The sequence below is a fragment of the Ischnura elegans genome, chromosome 5 (assembly GCF_921293095.1).
Source record: "Ischnura elegans chromosome 5, ioIscEleg1.1, whole genome shotgun sequence".
In the NCBI taxonomy this organism is placed as follows: domain Eukaryota; kingdom Metazoa; phylum Arthropoda; class Insecta; order Odonata; family Coenagrionidae; genus Ischnura; species Ischnura elegans.
In genome coordinates, this window is record NC_060250.1 from 63177306 (window position 1) to 63198923 (window position 21618).

General features: G+C 35.3%; 1 protein-coding gene across 2 annotated transcripts in view; it reads right to left on the reverse strand.

The window, feature by feature from the left end:
- The window catches only part of LOC124158978 (diuretic hormone receptor-like), a 326846-nt gene that overhangs the window by 63854 nt on the left and 241374 nt on the right, over positions 1 to 21618 (reverse strand). For both annotated transcript variants that reach the window (XR_006864891.1, XM_046534428.1), the window contains exon 9: positions 1043 to 1183. Coding sequence is in view for 1 of the 2 variants with exons in the window: in XM_046534428.1 (XP_046390384.1) it covers positions 1043 to 1183 (141 nt within the window). In the remaining variant the exon portion in view is untranslated. The remainder of the gene's footprint in view (positions 1 to 1042; positions 1184 to 21618) is intronic.

The following is a 21618-nucleotide window of genomic DNA, read 5'->3' on the forward strand; positions in this document are numbered from 1 at the left end:
ATCAATGTATGTATTATTACTGCCGCCAAGATCTACAGTGAAGGAAAATATGGTAGCAGTGTATATTTGAACCATAGTAGTAAACAATTTGTAGCCTAGCATACTTTCTCCATAACTCAATGCTTAAACCGAGTTTTTCGTAACATAGACTAACAAAATGATCCCTGCAAAAAATATCAATAAACTCATCTTAAGCATTCTGAAATATGTATTAAAAGTTCAAAATTGCCTTGCTTCAACGGCTATTTTACCAGCCAATATCTCTTTAAGTGATGCAACCTCAAGCGGCTACAAACATTTGATTGCTATACATTGTAAACACTCCTCAGCCGCCTAGTATTTATAACCGCTCTGAAATCGCTAGGATGGTCAATATAATAAAGTAAGTTGATGAATTGAGAAACCCAATTTGCATTAATATCTACAACAATTCGAACATATTTACCTCTCAAGAGGATAAAATTGGGTCACGAACGCTTTAAGGCAGGGGTTCCCAAACTTTTTTGTACCACGCCCCCCCGCTACACATATCAGCTTTCCATTTTGCAATATCCTATTTCCACGGTGCCATACATACCAACTCCTACTTGTACAAGTACTTGTACTCGTACAAGTATGTGCCTACTTGATTCGGTGAGTAGGTAGATTTTTTTGTTCACTGTTGAATGTGGTAACGCAGAATGGAAAGATTCAATAATTGTACGTATCTGAGGAAATTCTTTTTGAATTTATTTATTTATTTCATTTGGGTGTCACGCCCCCCCTGGACTTTCTCCAAGCCCCCCCAGGGGGGCGCGACCCCCAGTTTGGGAACCCCTGCTTTAAGGCAATTTTACACACTAGTAAGTAAGTTATATACAAGCGTAATTCTTTCATTTTTTTGTTACATATCATACTGTTATTTATCTATAAATACATAAAATATAAAAAATGAAGGAGGTTTCTTAGGGAGAGATTGATTCATACAAGGATTAATCCTACTGTAGAATAAGATGAGAGTTAAGAATGTTGAGTACTTTTCTAACGGTTAAAGCAAACTCACCCACATGATCAATACAAGAAATATAGAGTTGACAAAGAGCAGCCCTATTGCTGGTGTTTGGTATATCCAGTCAACGGAGTGCGGTCGCATCCATGGACACAGGCGTAAAGAAGAGTCCGCACTGGACAGCGGTGAAGTCAACTGCAAAATAGAAAGAATGTTCATTTAATACTTGACATTTTCACGGTAAGCAGACTTTTGCCAACGTTCATCAAACATAATAAAACACGCAAGCAGAAATCAATATTCCAGCAACATCCAAAAAGCATTGTTGGTGTTAACCTACTACGTCCATGCAATATCAACGTTAATCCAATTAAAGTTGCATGGATATCTGTCAAATATCCAGATGACACCCAATACAACATTGCAGCGATGTCCAAGAGTGGATGTGGAGATCCATATTAAAACATCTCTTAGATGTCTTCACAATATCTAATGAATATATAAGGGATGCGCTTATTATGATTTTTGGAAATCCGCAAATATATAGACAAAATATTAGTGCTCTTTAATTCTACCATAAGCTACCTATTGATACCATTTGGAATAACAGAGTTTTAACAACACGGGTATTACAACTTGTTACGGATGTGTATATATCGTTACTATAAAACTCGTCGTGGATGTTACAAATAGGATAGGTATCTATTTAACTTTGCCAAAATACCCATCGTGTATTGACGTTTTTTGGACCTTATTTAGATGTTCGATGGATTTTGATGAAAAGAGGCCTTAGTCTTATCTTTTGTTTTATCTTATTAGTCTTAGTCAATCCCACTTATGAGGCCGTTTCAACTCCCACTGACATTGGTGCAATCTAGTAGGTACGAACAAACAGACCCAATGGGCCTAAGGCGTTAGTTGATACATATTTATGCTTTTCATTATTCATATATAGTTTTCGGTTTAATCTTTTAGTACTTACTGGTTTTAGAATAAAGTAATTATAATTTTGCTGTTGACTAGAGTGTAGGCAGCTGCTGCTTTTGAGACCCTGGGCCGAAGACTAGAAAACCTGTTTGAAAATACGGCCCTGAGAACGGTGATTTAATATATAACTATACCTGACTATGATGGACACCAGACTTCAGCTTAACATTTTATTTTTATAAATACATTTACATCCGAGCGAGAAGTTAACACACGATGACCTCAACCACTCTGTATCAACGTTTCTTCATAGTATCTATCAATGCAATACCTGTTAAAAAAACGAAGAAACCTTATAATAGAGGAACCAAAATATTTTGTTTGAATTGTTTCTCTCATTTAATGCACATACTGCTATTTGATTGAATTTTTCCAAACATGTCGTCTCTCTCAATCACGTAGTTAGAAAATGATTCGTCGCAACGCTCACTTCATTTCGCATGCGTGGCTTCTGAACTTCATCGGCAATTTCCTACCAGCGTTACTTACAGAAGAAAAAACTCAAGAATTACTCTTTTTTTTTCATTTAAACTACGATAATTAACTATACTGGATTACAGAAATCTGTACTCATTTTTATACTCATGATTTTATTTCGTTGTTTTTATTTATTAATAGGACGCAATAGCAAGTAATGCCGACTAAATTGAATAGCTGCCTAAGGAATTACTGTTTGTGACAGTAGTACTTCGAATATGATAATAAAATTAAGTTTTAATTAAAAATAAATGAGCAAAGACTGAATATAATGAGCCAATACATTGAATTGATAAAATACTTCCATATGCGATATTTCCATGGTAAAATTCCATTTTTCACTGCAGTAAAATTAAATCAAAACTGAAGTATAATTGAATGACATTCACTCAAATCAGAATCAGTGTACATTAAAATATAACACTTGCTAGTAAATAAAATCTAACAAATACGCGTTTTGTAGAATGATGAAAGGATAAATGTACCCTTCACTTCTGATGATAGAAAAACAGGATACAAAGAACGCATTCAATGTGACATTTTATCGAGGAAATATCCTATGGCTAAGTTTCTCATTAATTCAATATACTATTAATTGATTATATTTCAGCATGTATCAATCAATTAAAAATAATAAACACTAATTTCGTTACATTTTAAGTGCTACCGTCACTAAATTAATTTAGCGGCAATATTGGGCGTTTAAATATGATAACATTCAAAAACAAAAAAGCTTATCTATCGATATCAATGGAGATGATCCATTTAGTCGAATTTTTTAACGCGATAAAATCTTATTCAATAGATGAAGAAGATAGAAGAAGATAGAAGTACCCACATTTGTGGGAAGAAATGTAAATCCTGCGAAGAGCAAATAATTAATTTCATTATAAAAACGGTGGCTAGTTCTTCATTGTATAACAATATTGTTAGAGAACTGCCAGTTTGATTTAAGTACGTATATTTTATCAAAGTATTGTAGTTTTCACTAATAAAGTATATATTTAATTATACCGAAGGATCCCTTAATGTTACCATGAATGACGGGCGACCGACAGCTGAGGTCATTTGCGCCATGAGGGAAGGGTATGGAAGGAAGGGTGGAGAGAAACCCGGCGTCGGCATTAGCCTGCTCTTGACGAAAGGCGCCAAGGGGACCACGGCTTAACGTCCCATCCGACGGACGGAGTGTTGCGCTTGAAATGTCCTCCACACAACACTCAAGCAGGGATCGGGCAGTCTCTGAAAATTCTCTGCCACTGCCGGGATTTGAACCCGAGCTCGCCGGGTGGGAAGCCAACACTCTAGTCACCACACCAGCCCGAACCCCCTAAATTTTACTAACATACATTTAAGTACAAATCATAGCTTTAGTTTTACAGTCAATTAGAAATCTACAAGAATTTTATATAATTATGAATGCTATTAATCCACTGTTGTGAAAACTTACCTGTCTAATTAAAAAAAAATCTACGGCCTGAACACGAGAATGAAGTTGATAGGTAAGCTCTTCAATTAATCTTGAGCTTACTCAGTAACTGGCCTACACTCGAGATACAAATTATCTGGTACAACTTGGGTCCAACATTAAACCTAATAAATTACGAAAATTCTAAGAATTAGTGACAAGCAGCAGACAGTCCAGCATTCTATTTTCTACAAGTTGCGCAGAAATTTGTCAAGAGATGTTTCTTTTTCGCGCGTTCACGAAAGAAGAAGAATGACTGGGACCTTTCTCCACCATAAGAATTTTTTCATGACGATACTTCGGTTAGGAAGAAATTTCAACACGCAACCCTCTTGATAAGATGATAAATTACTAGCATATGGGAAATTTCATCTACAACTCTAGTTTCAAGGGTGAACATTGCAAACGGACAAAAAATTGTAATTAATCAGTTAAACCTCAAAATGAATCAAATGGGGTCATAAATAGACCTCTATCATCTTGGTTCGACCTTAAACCAAATTTGCTTCCAAAGGATTTCCAAAGGGCTAAACATAGCATTATATCTAGACGACAATCCTCTAGAACGCGAATCATTCTTATCGTCACCTGTTGGTTTGGCTGTCCTACATTTTTAAATACCGGAGACGCATTCAGAGTAAATTTCTTACATGATAATTACAATTATAATAACTGAATTATAGCTGTCTGACCCTACACAACTGAAACTCGTTTATATTACCTTATCATCCGTTTAACACTAGCAGGACCGAGGTTGTATGGCTACTTCAGCACTAGCACACGTCATTTTGACGAGTAATAATTATTTAATATATTTCTGCGTTCATACTTAAATTAATTGGTAAATTCATTTAAAACCTTTCACTTTATGTTGAAATAAGCTGAGCATTTTTTTTACAAATAATTTCAGCATAAAAAATTTAAAATGAACACCGATGACGCCGCTCCTGTTTCTGCCCTGAACTGCCGCACGCCACTCGGTACGGTAGATAAGCTGCTTTTCCATTCAGAATGTAAGAAAGAGTGCTAATGAACATATCAACATGTCCAGATGTAATGTAGTGTAGTTATTTCCTGAATAGAACACGCGTTACCAATACAAATAAAAAAGAAACGCGCAACCCGTATTTTTTACGTGTGTTGGTATGAAGGATTTGGTGCTTTCCCGGCGTATCTTGCTAATGAAGTCTTCCCGGGAAATCAGCCGGGTAAGGATGGACATTGCTGCCAACGTTTCAATGGAATTATCTGCCATCGTCTTCAGAGCGAATGATGGACCTGGTTAGTTCCGGGCTTAAATACACAGTTCGGTCAAGTCGTCTGTGATTGGTCAGTTTTAGGTGTCCCTCCTCTTAGCTTACTCATTCTTTTGATCATGGGATTCCATATTTTTCTGAGGTTGAAACCCGCGTCTCTATTCATTTCATTATTTGCGATTCTTATTTCAATGGCCTGTTTTGTAAGATGGTTCTGATATCTCTTTGCCTTGCAGAGGATTTTAGTTTCGTTGAGCTTGATGGTATGATTGTGTGCAACCATCAAGTTCGACCACTGCATAAAATACTGTCATACCATCAAGTTCAATGAATTTAAATTCCTCTGCAAGACAAGGGGATTTTGGGATCCTTACAAAAGACGCCATTGAAATAAGAATCGCCAATAATTAAATGAATAGAGACGCGGGCTTCAACCTCAGCAAATCATGGAATCCCAAAAGGGTGTTGGTATTTTAAGGTAGACAGGTGTTTAACTCCGTTTCTATGGAAAATAATTATATTTTTAACTAAGTATGCCCCATAAAAATAAATATAAACCAGAAAAAATATAGACGACCGAAAAAATCCTAAATTCTAACCAACATTATTAAGTAAGTAGAGTTTCGCTGTCATAATGGCGGATCTGATCCTTTTAGTGTTAAAGAATTGAATCCTAAAACGACTGAAGACAATTTTCACAATTTCAGTTTTCCACCCTAGATACGTGAATCAAAGAGAGATATGAAAATTTATACAAGAATCAACCAAATAAATCATATTAACATTTACTCAAGCAATCTAAAATGTTTTCTGCATCATAATGGAGGCGTAACTCTTGGCTCTCTTTGTAATAGGTCCAAAATAATTAACACTACTGGAGCTTCAACAGGGAGTGTTTGACGTATTTCAGTGCAACACCGAGCCCAAAATCAATATGCAAAAGCCTTATCAACCCACTTCCATGACGTGAGGAATAAAAGAATAGAATGAACAAGTACCCACTTGAATTGAAAGATTGGATTCCATGATGAATGACTCCACTGTTTGATCAAATTTACATCCTTCATCCGCGTAAGGTTAAGGCCTCCCATTCAATTCTACGCCAAGCTCCCGCACTTCATCACCCCTTAGAACCCGCAAAACACAGGCCTCGTTTCCCACAGAGCATCCAGAGAGTAAATATCGACGGTCACTGAGATAGATTCTTAATCAAGACAAAGCATACCATTCATTGTGTTCCAACTCGCATTGAGAGGTAGAGCAAAGAGAAAATTAACTCCATTTACTCATTCATCGTATGGGAAATTCTCGCTAACAGTAATTTGATAAGCATGAGTAGACGGGAACAAACGAATCAGTTTATTTCTTTATTTGTGATTACACAGAGCCACTTTTATTTTGGACATGTTTGGCCTCAATATTTTCCAAAACATTGCACATAGTAGACCTAGCCATCGTCAATGACTTAATACTTATTTTTCTTGTTCTTTTTACTTGGTAATAATCAGTGGCCAAAACTTAGTGGCTAAGTTAGTATACACAATATCAGAAACGCACATGTTTGTATAGGTGTTTGAAGCACTATGGATAAAATCAGAGTATTGAGGATTATTTTTCAACTTTGTCATGTAGAGACACAAATTAAACAGTCAGACTTACATGAATAAAACAAAAAAATGAATATATTAAACGATTTTCTGACAGTCTGCTTTTCAAAATGACTTTTTACGAAAGTTATAGCCCTCTTGTCTTCACTGTGCAGAAAATGTATACAAACAGTACTAGTTTGTACAAACAACATATTCATAATAAATCAGTTTACATGCAGGGCCATGAAAATTCTTCCCCTAGACAGGGAATGGAACCACGGGAATTTCGATTCAAGAGCCACTTCGCAAACCATAATTATATCTAGATTCCCAAAAGTTGCAGCGCATTATTCAGTCTAGCATGATTGGTTTCAATGACTGCAATCATTAATGATATTTTTCGTTAGATCACTTCAAACGCAATCTAACTTTCATTTCTTTAGCATTATTATATTTTCGCTTAGTGCGCTTTCATCAAGATTTTATATATATATATATATATATATATTATATATATATATATATATATATATATATATATATATACACACGTTTGAAATAAACTCACACGAGCATTATAAATAATGTAAAGGAACTTCTTCTTGCCCTAGGGTGGGCACACAAAAAAACTTAGAAATTGACAGAAAAACGAAAAATAAAATAAAAGTGAGGAACTTACGGGGAAAGGTTGTTTTTACAAATTTTCGATGGGACGCAGCCCATCTTTCTCAAGTGAGAAGAGGAGGGAAAGTGAGGAAAGGGCATAAGGAAGGGTGCAAGGGAGAGGGCTAAGATGGAGGGAGGAAAAACGGTGGACGGGGATTGGTTGTTCTTTCTAATGGGCGCGGTTGATTCCTGGACCAGAAAACGCACGGAAAGCCCATATGCATGCCTGTTCCAAGTCCTTCAGCTCTAGGGGGGTGGTAGATGGGGGGAGGGAGGCTAATATTCCCACTTTATAGCATTGGTCAAACATAGCTTTGTGGGAGGAAGCATGAACGGCGACTGGAAGGGAAGCAGAAACAGAAGAAACGCTATTGCATGAAGAGCGATGCCCGTTCATTCGGATGCAAAGGGGAGTGGTGGATAAGCCGATATAAAAAGCGGGGCATTTCTGGCACAACAGTATATACACAATGTTTTTTGTTGTGCAAGAAATGTCCGACACAGAGGATAAAATCTTGATGAAAGCGCACTAAGCGATAATATAAGTATTACTATATCATCTTCGAAGTTCAATTGGTGTGAAGTGCATTCAATTTATTCAATGTGTACCATTTTTATCTTAAGGTATAGTATCATTGAAACCTAGGTCGTAATAAATAAATAATCAAGGTAAATGCAATTATTTATTTAAATATGAAAAACTCAACTCCGTTGCGCTTGAATCTTAGGATCTAATTAGTTTTCATTGTTTTTTTTTCAATTTCTTAACCGAAGTTTTTAACCCATACTCGGTCGAATCACGTCATATTTACCCGACTGGACTTTCTTAGATAACTTTTTAAACAAAATAACGCAGTTCGAAACTGTAATTTTTTGTCTATTATTATTTATAATTATACCGCTGAGTAAATTTGGATTTTCAAAGTATTGCTTTGTTCCGCTGCTACCGATGCTTTGACCCTACGCGACCGTGAACGTATCAGATTTTTTCCGCCCTTGACCATAGACTTTTTCTGTTTTAGTCTTATATCAGTCTGTTTTATATAGCAGACTTATTTCTTCAAATGTTGTAAAGCTCAATACATTTCCCTCTTTTTATAAAATCCATGTTTCTATATATGTCCCCTGCATAAATATTGATATCGTTTTCTACACATCGGCCATAGTTTATTTAATGTTTATTGTGTATCTAACTACAAATTTAACAATAAAAATGTAGAAACATTATTCAAACTACTTACTCAGTGAGTAGAAAAACGGCACATATATAGTGAAATATTTTTTTTAATCGCAATAAACTCAACTCGGATCACAATGACCCGACGCGACCAGTTACGTAAGTTTTGAAGTGCGACCAATTGAGGGTTAGTGTTGATTAACCCATTAGTGCGTAAAGTTATTTTGTTAAAATATTCATTTAGAAAGTAATTTTTCTGGCTAATAAGGTTTATTTTCACTTATCTCTGCTATTTTTAAAGTTTTACAATCAATAGTTTAAATAATACAGTACGATACATCGGACGATCAGTTTTCAGTGTTGATTACAGATTAAAAATAGTACAGAAAAACTTGATAATATGGAAAATAAAAGATCAACCTTAAGAAGAAAAATTAGATAAAAATTATCAACATATTGAGCAAAATACTATTACAAAATAATTTACTTACCCGTGCGGGTGACTGAAAATTCTTTTAATTCTTTCTCACATAAATGCTTCTCAAGTCGATAAATTCAAGGAGTCAACCAAAAATTATCAGGGTGGTGAAGACAGACATCCATTTGAACTTAATATAGTATGAAAATGTTGCACAAGCCAACTGGAGCCCAATAAAAAATTAAGTACGCTCCTCCGATAAATCGGACGCTATTCACTAATGGATATGAATAGTCACTAATGAAAGTATGTAGCTCGAGTAGCAAAATCCAAACCTTTTGGGTAACGGCTAATTTATACACCTTAATCAGGGCCTTTTTTACACTGGATATGATTTGTTTTAAATATGAGATATCACATTCACAGCAAAAAATCCCAGATGAAGTTATCAATATATACCAAAACGTTGGATTATTCATAACTATACCCATTTATTGCGTTACGCATACACGGTACCTCTAAGCCACATGGCTTGCCAGAGGGTCCCACACATGTACATACATACGATGCAGCAAATTGCAGCATGATATAGAAAACAAATAACGACAAATTATATTAGAAAAACTAGCGAACAGGATATAATAGGAGAATAATAATACGAGAATAGAGGATGGATAAATAATATAATATATTTAGGCATTTCACATTTGAAGACACAAGCATTCATTTCAAATTTTGCATTTTATTCTTAAAGGCCTATTTTCCAGGAAATTAATGTTTTTATTTGGTGCATTTATTTAGCTTAAAAAGTATCATGGCTCTGCCATCGCTCCCAGTTACTTGTATGACGCAGAAAGATTTAATGTTCATCCCCCAAAAGATTTTCGGTACGCCCGTGATATTTTCACCATCACAAACGTCGCTTTTGCCTCGATTTTAATTTAAACTCTCAGTCACCTCACCGCAGGGCTTTTCTCCTCCAATCAAACTCGTTTCGCCATCTCCTCTCCGCGAAAGAGGATCCGCTCCTTCAACGTATCCGTCATATAATCAGATTATTCCGCAACAGCGGCGAGGCATTCAGTTCAGCATGGGCCAAACGTGACTCGATTTGTAGACTGAATTATTTTTCAGACGTCTCGAACCACGGGCGACTTTTCTCAGAGACCGCAGCGTCAAAGTCTAATACCGACCCATGAAAGTCTGATTCAGAATTTGACCTTAGGAACTAACGGTGAAAAAGTCACGCGCGCCCATTTCATGCGGTAATTTATGTGCCATCTACATGTGGCTGTTACCTTATTACACCTGAAATGCATTGGACCCACAACTGTGGATTTGGAAACTCTGCGAGGTAATTAGGAATCAATACCCAACATTTATAACTTATTAAAAGGCTAAATCACTTACCCTCGACCGGACTTGAGATGGAATTATCGATTTCATTAAAATCGAAATCGAGCTTTATTATTCAAAGATTGAGGAAATCGAGATCGAACCATGATCTTGCAGTTTCGATCCAAACTCGATTTTCCAACTTCAATTTTGACCATTTCGTTTGATGTCAGCAGCATCAATACCGGGTCACAATAACTTCACCCGTCCTGTATAGTTTCCGTAATTCATCTGCCAAATGCGTGTGCCTGCATTCCTCTTTCTCTAATTCATCTGACATTGACACCACACAACTACGCAAAAAAACTGTTTCAAGGCTATAGAGCTTAACTACTGTTTTGGTTGAATGTAAAAATGGTATTAGGTCCGAGTAAAATGGTTCCCTAAGAGGTACTTTAAAACAAAATTACGCTAATTCACAATAACCCGATGAAATGTAAAAAGTTAATTTCATATAAAGTTAACACTGTTTGACTAAGGTTTTCGCGAGAAACGTCATCACCTTGTGACATGGCACATGCGCTGGCGACGAGGCAGGTCATCATCCAAATGATGACAGACCACGTTTAAACCTTGGTCGTACAGTACTGAATTTATGTAAATTATAAAGTTTTTATATTTCATAATGTTGAGTCCATGAGGTCACGCCCGAGGCAAAGATTCATAATAGGATTTACGATAACCTCGAACCTATCGTGGGGAACACATATAAGAAATATTCGCGGCATAGCCCTGAAGAAATTAGGAATCGTCCAGCGTACTGTGGGAAGATTTTCGGATGAGAAAGTAAAAGAAAGGTGCTATTTTGCACTCGTCCGACTCGCACCTTGAATCTGCAGCGAGCGTATGGGAACCGGTGCAGAAGGGCTTAATCCGCGAACTGAACAAAATACAAAGGAAGGCTGCGCGGTTCGTCAAAAACCGCTGCGGGCGTACAGTGAGCGTTACCCAGATGTTGAGCGAATTAGACTGGGAGCCGCTGGCGACTCGGAGGCTGCGCGCTAGGCTTAGATTGATTGAACAATTGAGAATGGATATCTTTAAGAGCGACACGGAGAACATAATATTAGAGCCCCCCTATATTTTCAGGGCTGACAGAAGCGGTAAATCAAAAGAGATATTTTGCCAAATGGATAGATATGGAACTTCGTTTTTCCCCCAAATCGTAAAGGGTTTCAATATATACTAGTCGTAATTTCCTTAGAGCACTTTCTTTTTATTTGTAACCGGCTGGTGACCTAGTACCCCCTGCCATACGCCTTTTAGGCGGCTGGCGGGGTTATATGTAAATGTAGAATACTCTCATTTAATTCTGTGAATGATACACCCTGCGCATCAAATATTGGATGCGTCCCCCACGTGCCCCACAGGATCGATGCCAGTGCTATCTAAAATACATAAGGCCCTAAATTGTGGGTTCGGAAACTCTACGTCGCAAACAGTCATCAATGCCCAAAAATTATCCATAATTAGTGAAAGTATGAATCACTCTCCCTCGACTAGAAGTATTTTTCCGCATTATTTGGCCTCCGGAATATGTTAAGCAGGGTCTTCTTCGTGTATTCTGAAAATTACGAGGTCTTTATTAAATATTGAACAAGTAATACTTCGGTGGCGGATCCATGATAGAGACAAGGGGAAGGGGGCTAAGATTACGATCCTATCTAATGTAATTTGAATACCCAAGGGTAGGCCGTACCTCCCTCCAGCCCCTCTTTGGATCTACCACTGGATTGTAACGTACCAAAAACGTGTAAAATATGCCCTAAATTTGGAGCTAATTTGTATTTCAATTCTTTCAAGTAGGCAAATACGCAACTAAATTCTTAGGAAAATATAACTAAATGCTTTTGTACAAAGTGGTAACCCACAAACCCTTCTATTTTATCTAGTGCTTGTTCCGACCCAATGCACCCCCCACCCCCATAGATCCGCTACTGACTCCACGCAATAATACTGGTCGTGCAGGAGGTATAGGGTTTCGTAATTCCTACTACTTTAGCCGCATGTGATATTAGGATAGAGTCTCCGCATTCTACGGCTTTCTCCTGTTTAGATAGCAGAATTAGAATTGTCTTCACGTATCATTCCCTAAGACTCCTCTTCCTCATGGATCCCACGTACTAATTCGAAGAACCTCCTCCTCCAATCCTTCCCTAAATTCTCCAGAAGGTCACACGGGATTGCACCTAGCTTACTACTTCCCTAGCTTTCATATCCCAAAGGACTCTCGAATTCTGTGTCTAAGAAGTCCGGGATTGTCCTCCTTTACTAAAATATCCTCCTCCAGCCTCAGTTTCTCAGGCCGGTTCCAACTGCCGCACAGATCCTCAATATGTATTCCTTCCGTCTACTCTGAACTTTATCTTTCTCCGTAATCATAGTCAGGTTGGAGATGGCTTTTTTCGGCCTAAACTGATTATTAGAAGAAATGGTTCAGTAAACATATTCATACGTCTATTCCATAAATTATATGATAATTAATGCGTGATTAAAACAATAGCTTACGAGAAATAGAAATAAAATTAGTAGCTGCATATGCAATGAATTCATTATTGAAATCATTTTTAATTCCTTAAAAAGCATGCTTAATTACAAAAAAATTAAAAATAGTGCCTGCAATTTGTGATGTGAGTAAACGTGAGATCAGGTGAAAAATGAAATCTGAGAGATCATTTTCTGCCTAATATTGTGGGTATTGCTCAAAATCGGTAATTACAATTTCCATTCAATTTTGAGAACCCTCTTCATTAACTTGGTATCACTGGTAATTGATGCTATTCAGGATTTCAATTTTTCATTAATATAAGCTTTTAGAAAAGCTTACCCTGAAGCAATGAAAACATGTGCGATGGATTTGATACCATTCAATGTAACTTTATCAGTGATAATTTTCACATTTAAAAAGCTTATTTGTAAAAGCAAAAATTCCAAAGCGTGAAAATCATTCACCGCGGCCGGGACGGGCGATATGCATTTTCACTTGTGGGTGAATCCGTTAAAGCGATGCTGCTGGATAATTATTTCTTGAATATGAATAATTCATAAAGCTTTTCGGCCAACATTTAATTTCCCCAATCATTTTTCTAACTTCCGAGTTTCCGGTGCTAAAAAGTTTTTAACATACACAAAAAAATCTTTCTGTTTAGCATGATTATTTTTACAGACAATGGTAACTTCATTTTCCTACGAGGAACCACATGCATTATTTAGGGTTTCTGTATATGAGATGGAAACGATGACAAAATTATTGCATTTGACCAATGGGCTAATTGATTGGTTATTGATGTTATTGGTTATGTGTACGGCCACAGAACATAATTTCCCTAAATGACAATGCAATAGATCGAACAAGTAAACTGCATAACTTGCATGGAGTAGTCCCATTCAAAGAATATTAGCTGATTTATAAAATTGTTAGTCTCCCTAATAAAATTCATCAAAGCTGAACAGATGAGTAAAGATGACATTTTTTCAATCCACAATCAATCACTACATGACAGAGTAACGTTGAAATGATTTCTTTCAGAAAAATACCCATTTCTTTGATATTTCTAAAGTCCAAGTATGACAATTTATGAAATCCATCTCAATAAAAACACCTGTCAGACGTAATTACATTTCTTTAGAGACCCATAGAATAATCTTTCGAAGGATTATAACGACTCCTTACGTATAAGTGCTAGTTGATAGTGCGGAAGAAATAAAAAAATAGCTATCACCTCTAAGAGAAAGCAATCACCTTTGATGAGGGATTGGACTGAGAGGCAATCAATCAAGATCTAGATCTGAAGTAAAAAGTAGAGAGAAAATGAAGAATTGAATTAATTATACCTTCAATACTCAGATAATATCATCCAAGTCACATTTACGAGAGCCATCCATTAAAAATTTTTCGGAAATCCGATCATTGAACTCTACTGAGGAAGGGAAAATGCACACACAGCCAATACAACCGATAACTATTTTCTTGCACTGAATATGCATTTAAAATATTGTTTTTCCCCATTTTTTCATCATAAAAGCTTGTAGTTTGAACCAGCAAAAACGAATTATATGAGAACCTATTATTACGGAGGCTTCCGCGGTTATTTATTTGGTGATGGTTTTCCGGGTTAACACCGCGTTGATACATGTTTTGCGGACGACAGTTTCGGGCGCGTTCCAGCTCCCGAAACTGTCGTCCGCAAAACATGTATCAACGCGGTGTAAACCCGGAAAACCATCACCATGAGAACCTATTTCTTGGATAAAAATCGAAATAAACTAGTTTATGAATAAGTAAAACACAATGCATGGAGCACAAAATTATGTCCATAACCCATCGGTCAAAAGTGGATTTAATGCATTTTATCTTGCTTGAGCTACATTTTTACTCTTTTAAATTATTGGAATAACGATTTTTAAAGTTCAAAGTCGCAAAACCTGATTTTTATTCAAATTAAGCCAATTACTTCACCAAATTTCAGAAACAGAAAAAAAATACATCTCGGAGCTATGCATATCATAAGTCGAATGCCATTTTCATTTTTGTGATTACAGGTTGACCAGGTTTGTCCATTCCCATTTTATGAAATAATAATCTCGAATTATGAACAGAATCGACTACAAGGCCTAGAGAGTGCAAGTAACACATTAATTCTCAACTATGTCTGAAACTTTTGGCATATCATCTATGAAAAGTTTATTGTGGAACCTATGTTCCTCAATCACAACTATTGAAAATATATTACTATGGATGATGAGACACATGGAGCACTATCTATTACGTGTTTTATATTCATTTGGTATTCATAGACGGAACAAATATTAATTTCCCAAAACTTTATTCTTGCATTCACAACCTCTTTCAATTGAACAATTGAATATTTAATTTGATATGTTTGTTAAAAAAATGTTTATGAGACTCTTCAAGAAACCAACTATTTGAGGAATTTCAATACTTATTTTGCATAAGGACTTCTTTGAAACTGCATTTGCCCACCAAAATAACATGAACTATTCAGGTAAGGACGAAAGAATCCAGAAAAACGTGCAATATTGAGAGTGCAATAGTTGGTTATGTAGACTGCAATAGATGGTTATGGAGACTGCCAAGAGGAAAGTAAAGTAAAGAGTACTTAGTGAAGGAGAACGCCTAGAAATATGAAAAATAGACTATGAGAGAAGAAAGAAGAAAAACTGAGAAGGATAATAAATAAGAGACTACAAGAATAGCCGAAAGTCCAACCGTATGGAAAAAGTGAGTTATAGAGTCAGGTTGAATCCCATCATACTATATTCAGATCCTCGCAGCAAAGCCTATAAATTGTTTTCAGAGCGTTGAAAATACTAAAAATTCGAAGGGAACGCCTAAGCTTAAGAGCGTGGAGAGGAATACGAGGATGAAATACCCTACGCAAAATATCACGCGTTAAGGCCCACACATTGGCTGCCTCGGATTTATGGCTACCTACCCCGAGAGTAAAAAATAATAAACGGAAGGAAGTAACCGAATTTTCATGAAGAAAAAATGAATAAAATTGATATTTTTCATAATCAGGCCTTCCGTTCTAATCGCATTACGGTTGAAAATCTTATTTGTCAATCGAAGCATCAACTTTGGAGCCGAAAAATATACGCAATCCATTGAGGAACTTCATAAAGCAGGAAAGCTTTTCAGAGGAGGGGGAATAAAAAGAGCTTTATCCATTTACTTTTTTGCTGGAGTAAATTAAACTTTATTAAATCTACTGTGAAGAATAAAAAAGCCTTTGACGCACTGCCTTAAACACTTATTTAATTTTTCTTGCTAAAAGAGCTATTTTAGCTAGATTACTTGCAGAGTAAAATTATTAGATTCAATTATCACCATTAATTTCATAAATTAGAGATAAAAGGTGTAAAAATATTTATGAGTTTGATAATGAAGCATAAATAAATTCTTCTACATGATTTTGCAAAATAAATTCGGAAAAAATTAATTCTTAAATCACCTCAGTCCATATTCATGACCCTAAAAAATAATGCCTTTATCACAATAACTGTGATAATTTTCATTTTAATGGCAATTACGCTTAATATTTAGCTGTTATTCGGTTAACCATTGTTGAAATACATTGTTATTTGCTAGTTAAAAAAAATCAATTTTTAAAGAATTTCAAATTGCTATTGCTAAATTTAGCTGGATTATTTCTACATCAAATACTTTAAGAGAATAGTTGCACAAGACCTAAGAGAGGAAAATAAAAAATGCTGTCTTTCTTGCATGATTATATTCTTCATTAAAATATTTATAATTCTACTACATTTTGTTACAGTTCAGATTCTTCTTCAAAAAATGTCAAGGATTCAGGAATATGTTACATATATATTAAATTTAATTATGAAACATAGATGCATTTCATTTACGTTTCATAATTCCAAATTTCGAATTAAGGTACAAATATAAACGCTGTCGGTTGGGAAAATTTTCACATATTAGTATTATTTGTGATTTGAAGCACTCCATTGCCTGGAAACTTTTTTTACCTCCGGTCAAATATAATAATTGTTATAGGTTATTTAACTTTTTCTTCTTATTTCTATCCTTCTTTTTCATATTCTACAATCCGCTTTTGTATCAGTAATCAGTTTTTTTAAGTTTCATATGGATTATAAATAACGTATTTTCTTTCTTGCCCTTCGAATATATAAAGGAATTTGTGATCCTTCAAATATTTCCGCGATAAAACCATTTGCAATGGTTAGCGGTTCACTTGAATGAGAAAACAAAATAAAGACTTTTGCCTCAGCGCGCTAATTAATAGTCATTACCGTCTGTTAAGCCACTTTTGCGATCCTACAACTAAAAAGAGTGTTCCTGTAAATGAGTATGAGATTAAACCTTAGGTAGCAGGTTCACAGAAGCCTCATTATCCTTTGTTTTACCACCAATGATGTATTAGCACGAACATTCAGATAACCTTCCACGAATACCGGAAAATTACCAGCACCTAGGAATTTCGGTACCAGATTTAGGTGTTGGCCTAAAAGTGTCATATTCGATTTCAGGATCAGGTGATATTTTCCTTTTTTAAGAATTTTTCGAATTATTCCCAAGAATATAGGCGATTAGGAACTCTATGCCGGAGAGAATAACAGTAACTTAGTTGGAGTGATGTTGATGAGGGCTTGACAATGTAACCGTGATGTCCCATGAAAAAATAATACCTCGATCATTGCTCAGTAACAAACGAAGAGACCCTTCAGGCTTTGAAATCCTTGATCAACTACACTAGCATCCACAGATGTTGTCTCCATTAAAAGCATCCTAGCTGCGGGCAATGAGTGGGCACTAGACCACAAGGAAAACAATTGGAACAGGTTGTCGCCATGAAAGCTACTGGCGCATGATGCAGGATACCAGCGAATAAAAAACACTGTCTAGTAGCAACGAAATTCCCTTTTTTAATCTTTTTTTGCATAGGAAATAGTGAATAATTTTCCTTAGTCATTTAAACTTTGGCTAAAAATTTATTTCTTAGATAATTCATGGTGACTATTTATGAATTCAACAACAGAATATTGAAAGTTTTGTCCTTTCTCGGGAATGGTTGTTTATCATACCAAAAAGAATTTGGGTAATTAAACTACTTGAATTTTAATAAAATAAATCTTTTTCTTTAAATAAATTATCTGCGAACAATTATCACCTCTCAATAATTAAAAGCATGACAAATTTGGCCAAGAAGTCGAGCATGTTTTATAAAATTATTTAAAAACATATACCTAAAAAAGCTATGATAAAAATTGATCCTAGGAACAGATGATAAGGAAATGTGTAAATTTACCGATTCCAGCCAAAAAAACATGGCAAATGCCATTTCTAGCCACATTTCGTCGCCGGAGATAAAATTTTCATGTAGGCATTTGGTATCAAAGTTATACCAAACAACTATAACTTTGAGCCGATCGCCAGAAAATTAATGTTTATGAATAGTGGAATATATAAAGTAGCCAGTGCGTCAAAAACATAATCACAATTCATAATAAGAATGTTAACATGAAGATTTGAAATACAGGCCGGAAAATATGGTTGGACCTGTCATTTTTGCAATCAGTCTATGATACGTCTATAAATGCAAGAAAAAGGCTTAAAATTCAAGGTATAAAAATTATCAACAAACGTGTTACGTAATGCATTACAAGCAGCTTGACGCATTGGAGTAAGATAGGGGTCCGGAGGAAAGAAGTTCAGTAGAGGAGAAACAAACATGATAACAGTAGTGAGCGGTGGGTATCAATTGGTGATCCGTCAACAGAAATAAAAGGAAGGCGTTCAAGCGATCCAATTACTACGAGAATAACAAACGGATATGATAGGGCGTGGAATAAAGGAAAAAAATGTTTCACATGAACTGTGGAAAATTTAATATCACTACCTATAGTAAACGGGTCCATTATGAAAAAGGAAAAGGAAAAAAGAAATGATACATTCGTTCACCACGATCCCCATGGACGCATCAAAAGTGCACGAAAGGCATGAAAAGTGCTGAACGCGACTAACTCTACTCAGCCAGTAAATAATTTTTACCGAAGTCTGCCACTTATTTTTTGGAACAGCAAATTCTCCGATATGATGTATTGCTGACCTCAAAACTAATATTACTCTGCAGTACACTGTTTAAAACCAATAATCAACGTTTTAAACGCATGAATCATTAGCCTTGGTGCGTAAAAAAATTAAATAGCACACAGAAAGAGAATGTTGGAGCAACCAAGGGATATCGATGGCTAAACTCTAACAACACGTATCTCAAAATTTGGCCGGTCGGAGTTATTACTGCTAATACTATTAACCCATTACCGGCCGAGTAAAGAAATACTTGAAAATGTATACTTTTTTCTCTTCATTTTACCTAATAACATGCTAAACAAGGTAAATTGAAAATATGGGCCTTCAAAAAAATTTGCTTATGGTAAAAAAAAATGTTGCGTTTTCGCAACGTTGGCCGAATCCGGTATCTGTATGCAGTCATGCAACCCGCATTACAATGCATATCCTACACCTTTTTAGGCCACGTATATGACAAATATCGCAATATTGGATAAATAAAATCCTTAGATATTATGTTTCCAATGAGATGTTGTTGTTATTTGACCTAAATCCACACTAAAATAGACATGCTTTACGGTTGGAAAGAAATAAGTCAAAGCGAAAATTTTCTCAGAAGAGCATGTATTTCACATTTTTGCAGTGACTTTAATTTTATCATGGCAGATTGAATTATAACAATTAATGGCTAGTTATGAAATACTCAAGCATTTTGGGTGCAATGGAACAAAAAATTCCGTACATTCATACATAAAAAATAAAATTCCAGCAAAACACAGCTCTTTGTTTGCAAATGTATGCTTCTTTTTCAGTTTTATGTATTTTTGTTTTTAATTTCATTTAAAATTATATACAATTAAAAGAGTTAACATTTTTTTCTCCTGAAAAGTTGCTATTTATGAGATACGTGCTGTTAGAACTTAGCAATCAATATGGATTAAAATATAAAAATCCTGGAAGGTATTCTTAGACAAAATATAAGCTATCACTATCGCCATTGCTCGAGTTATTTTAGGATGAATAAAAAATTTCATGACATTAATTACACCGATTAATTAGGCGGCATGCTGATAAACGCAAGTTGTTGGTAAACAGCTACGTAGTTACAGTAAATTCATATAGCATTTTACTGGAAATTTCTTTATTTGACTCTCATTCATTACTAATGAAATGTTTCGCACAGTAGCTTGCATTTCTAATACATTGCATTGCGAAATACATTGCTAATTGCTTGATAATGCGTATTTTCGAGCACTGGTATTCGTATAAATGTAAGCCACAAGGTCACGCCCTTTGACTCAAAATGGGATGAAAAGTAAACCGAATGAACAAGTTAACAACAGAACAGTTTTTATAGAAAACTATGAATTCGTCCAAGAAATTATAAAAACATTACAATAGAGGTGCCAGGATGGGAAAATGGCTTTTCTAATGAAATGACTCCCCCCGTAGCTGTCCTGATGCAACAGGAAAAAGAGGAAAATAAAAATGGCATTCTATTTTTGCAACGACTCTAATAGCTATGCAAAATCAATTTTACCGACGACTTGGATGTGAAGCAATTTTAATGGTGTATTCGGCCGTAACGAAATGGTATTTATGGATTCGATGAAGACCCAATGAAAAGTAGAGCATAACATTGTAGTTTGACCTAATGTCCTTAAGCGGGGTGTAACAAAATTTCGTTTCTTTATTTTTATTTAAGCTTCCTATTTACTTTTGCTTAAGTATTGCTGGAAGTTTCAAGCAGAAAATTAAAAATCGTAAAAAGTAATGTAAGACCGCAACAAATACAGAAAATTTTCGTGTGTTTTCAAAGCAATCTATGCAGAGTATACCTAATTTCCATACTAAATATTCATGATATCATCTCTTCACACAGTACAAAATTAAATGCTATCACGTACTTTAGCAGTTTAATTTAGTCCGCGGTATAAAAACAACTCATGAACGCATAATTTTATAAACTACTTGTTTCTCCTGAAAATTTGGTTTGACTTGGTATTTATCGATACCAAAAAATAATTAACAGAAATTCGTAATGAATAAAGTTTCTTCTCCTGACCTTCCTTATTATTACAACAATGTAGTGTTTATGATCTTGGAGTATAGGTCATGACTCCAAGATCATAAACACTACATTGTTGAAATTCGTAATGTGTTCTTTCATGAGTTGCACCCCGGAAGAGATAATGAATACTTAGCCAAATCAATTTTCCTGTAACATTGTGTAAAATTTTCAATATAGACGAACAATATTTTGCAAAATTATTTCCTCTCCACCTCAAAGTCCATAATAAAAACATATATTTTATTTCAATTCAAGTTCTCTTTCAATTTGCATTAAGGAATAGAATGAGGGTCACTGATATTTTGCAATGGTTAAAAACTATAAAATAAAAAAATTGACAAAGCATAGAAGCAAAAATGCCTTAATGGTATTTTATCTACATCTGTCAGACCTAGTTAAGAAATACGGTACATCGTACTCTTTGGAAATACGGTTCGTATAATATAAAAAAATCTAAGTACTTTAGATATTAGGGCACTTTTTGAGGCTGCGCACAGAGGCAAAATATTAATGAGTTCACCCACTTTGATAGCAGGAAGTGAAAAATAAGT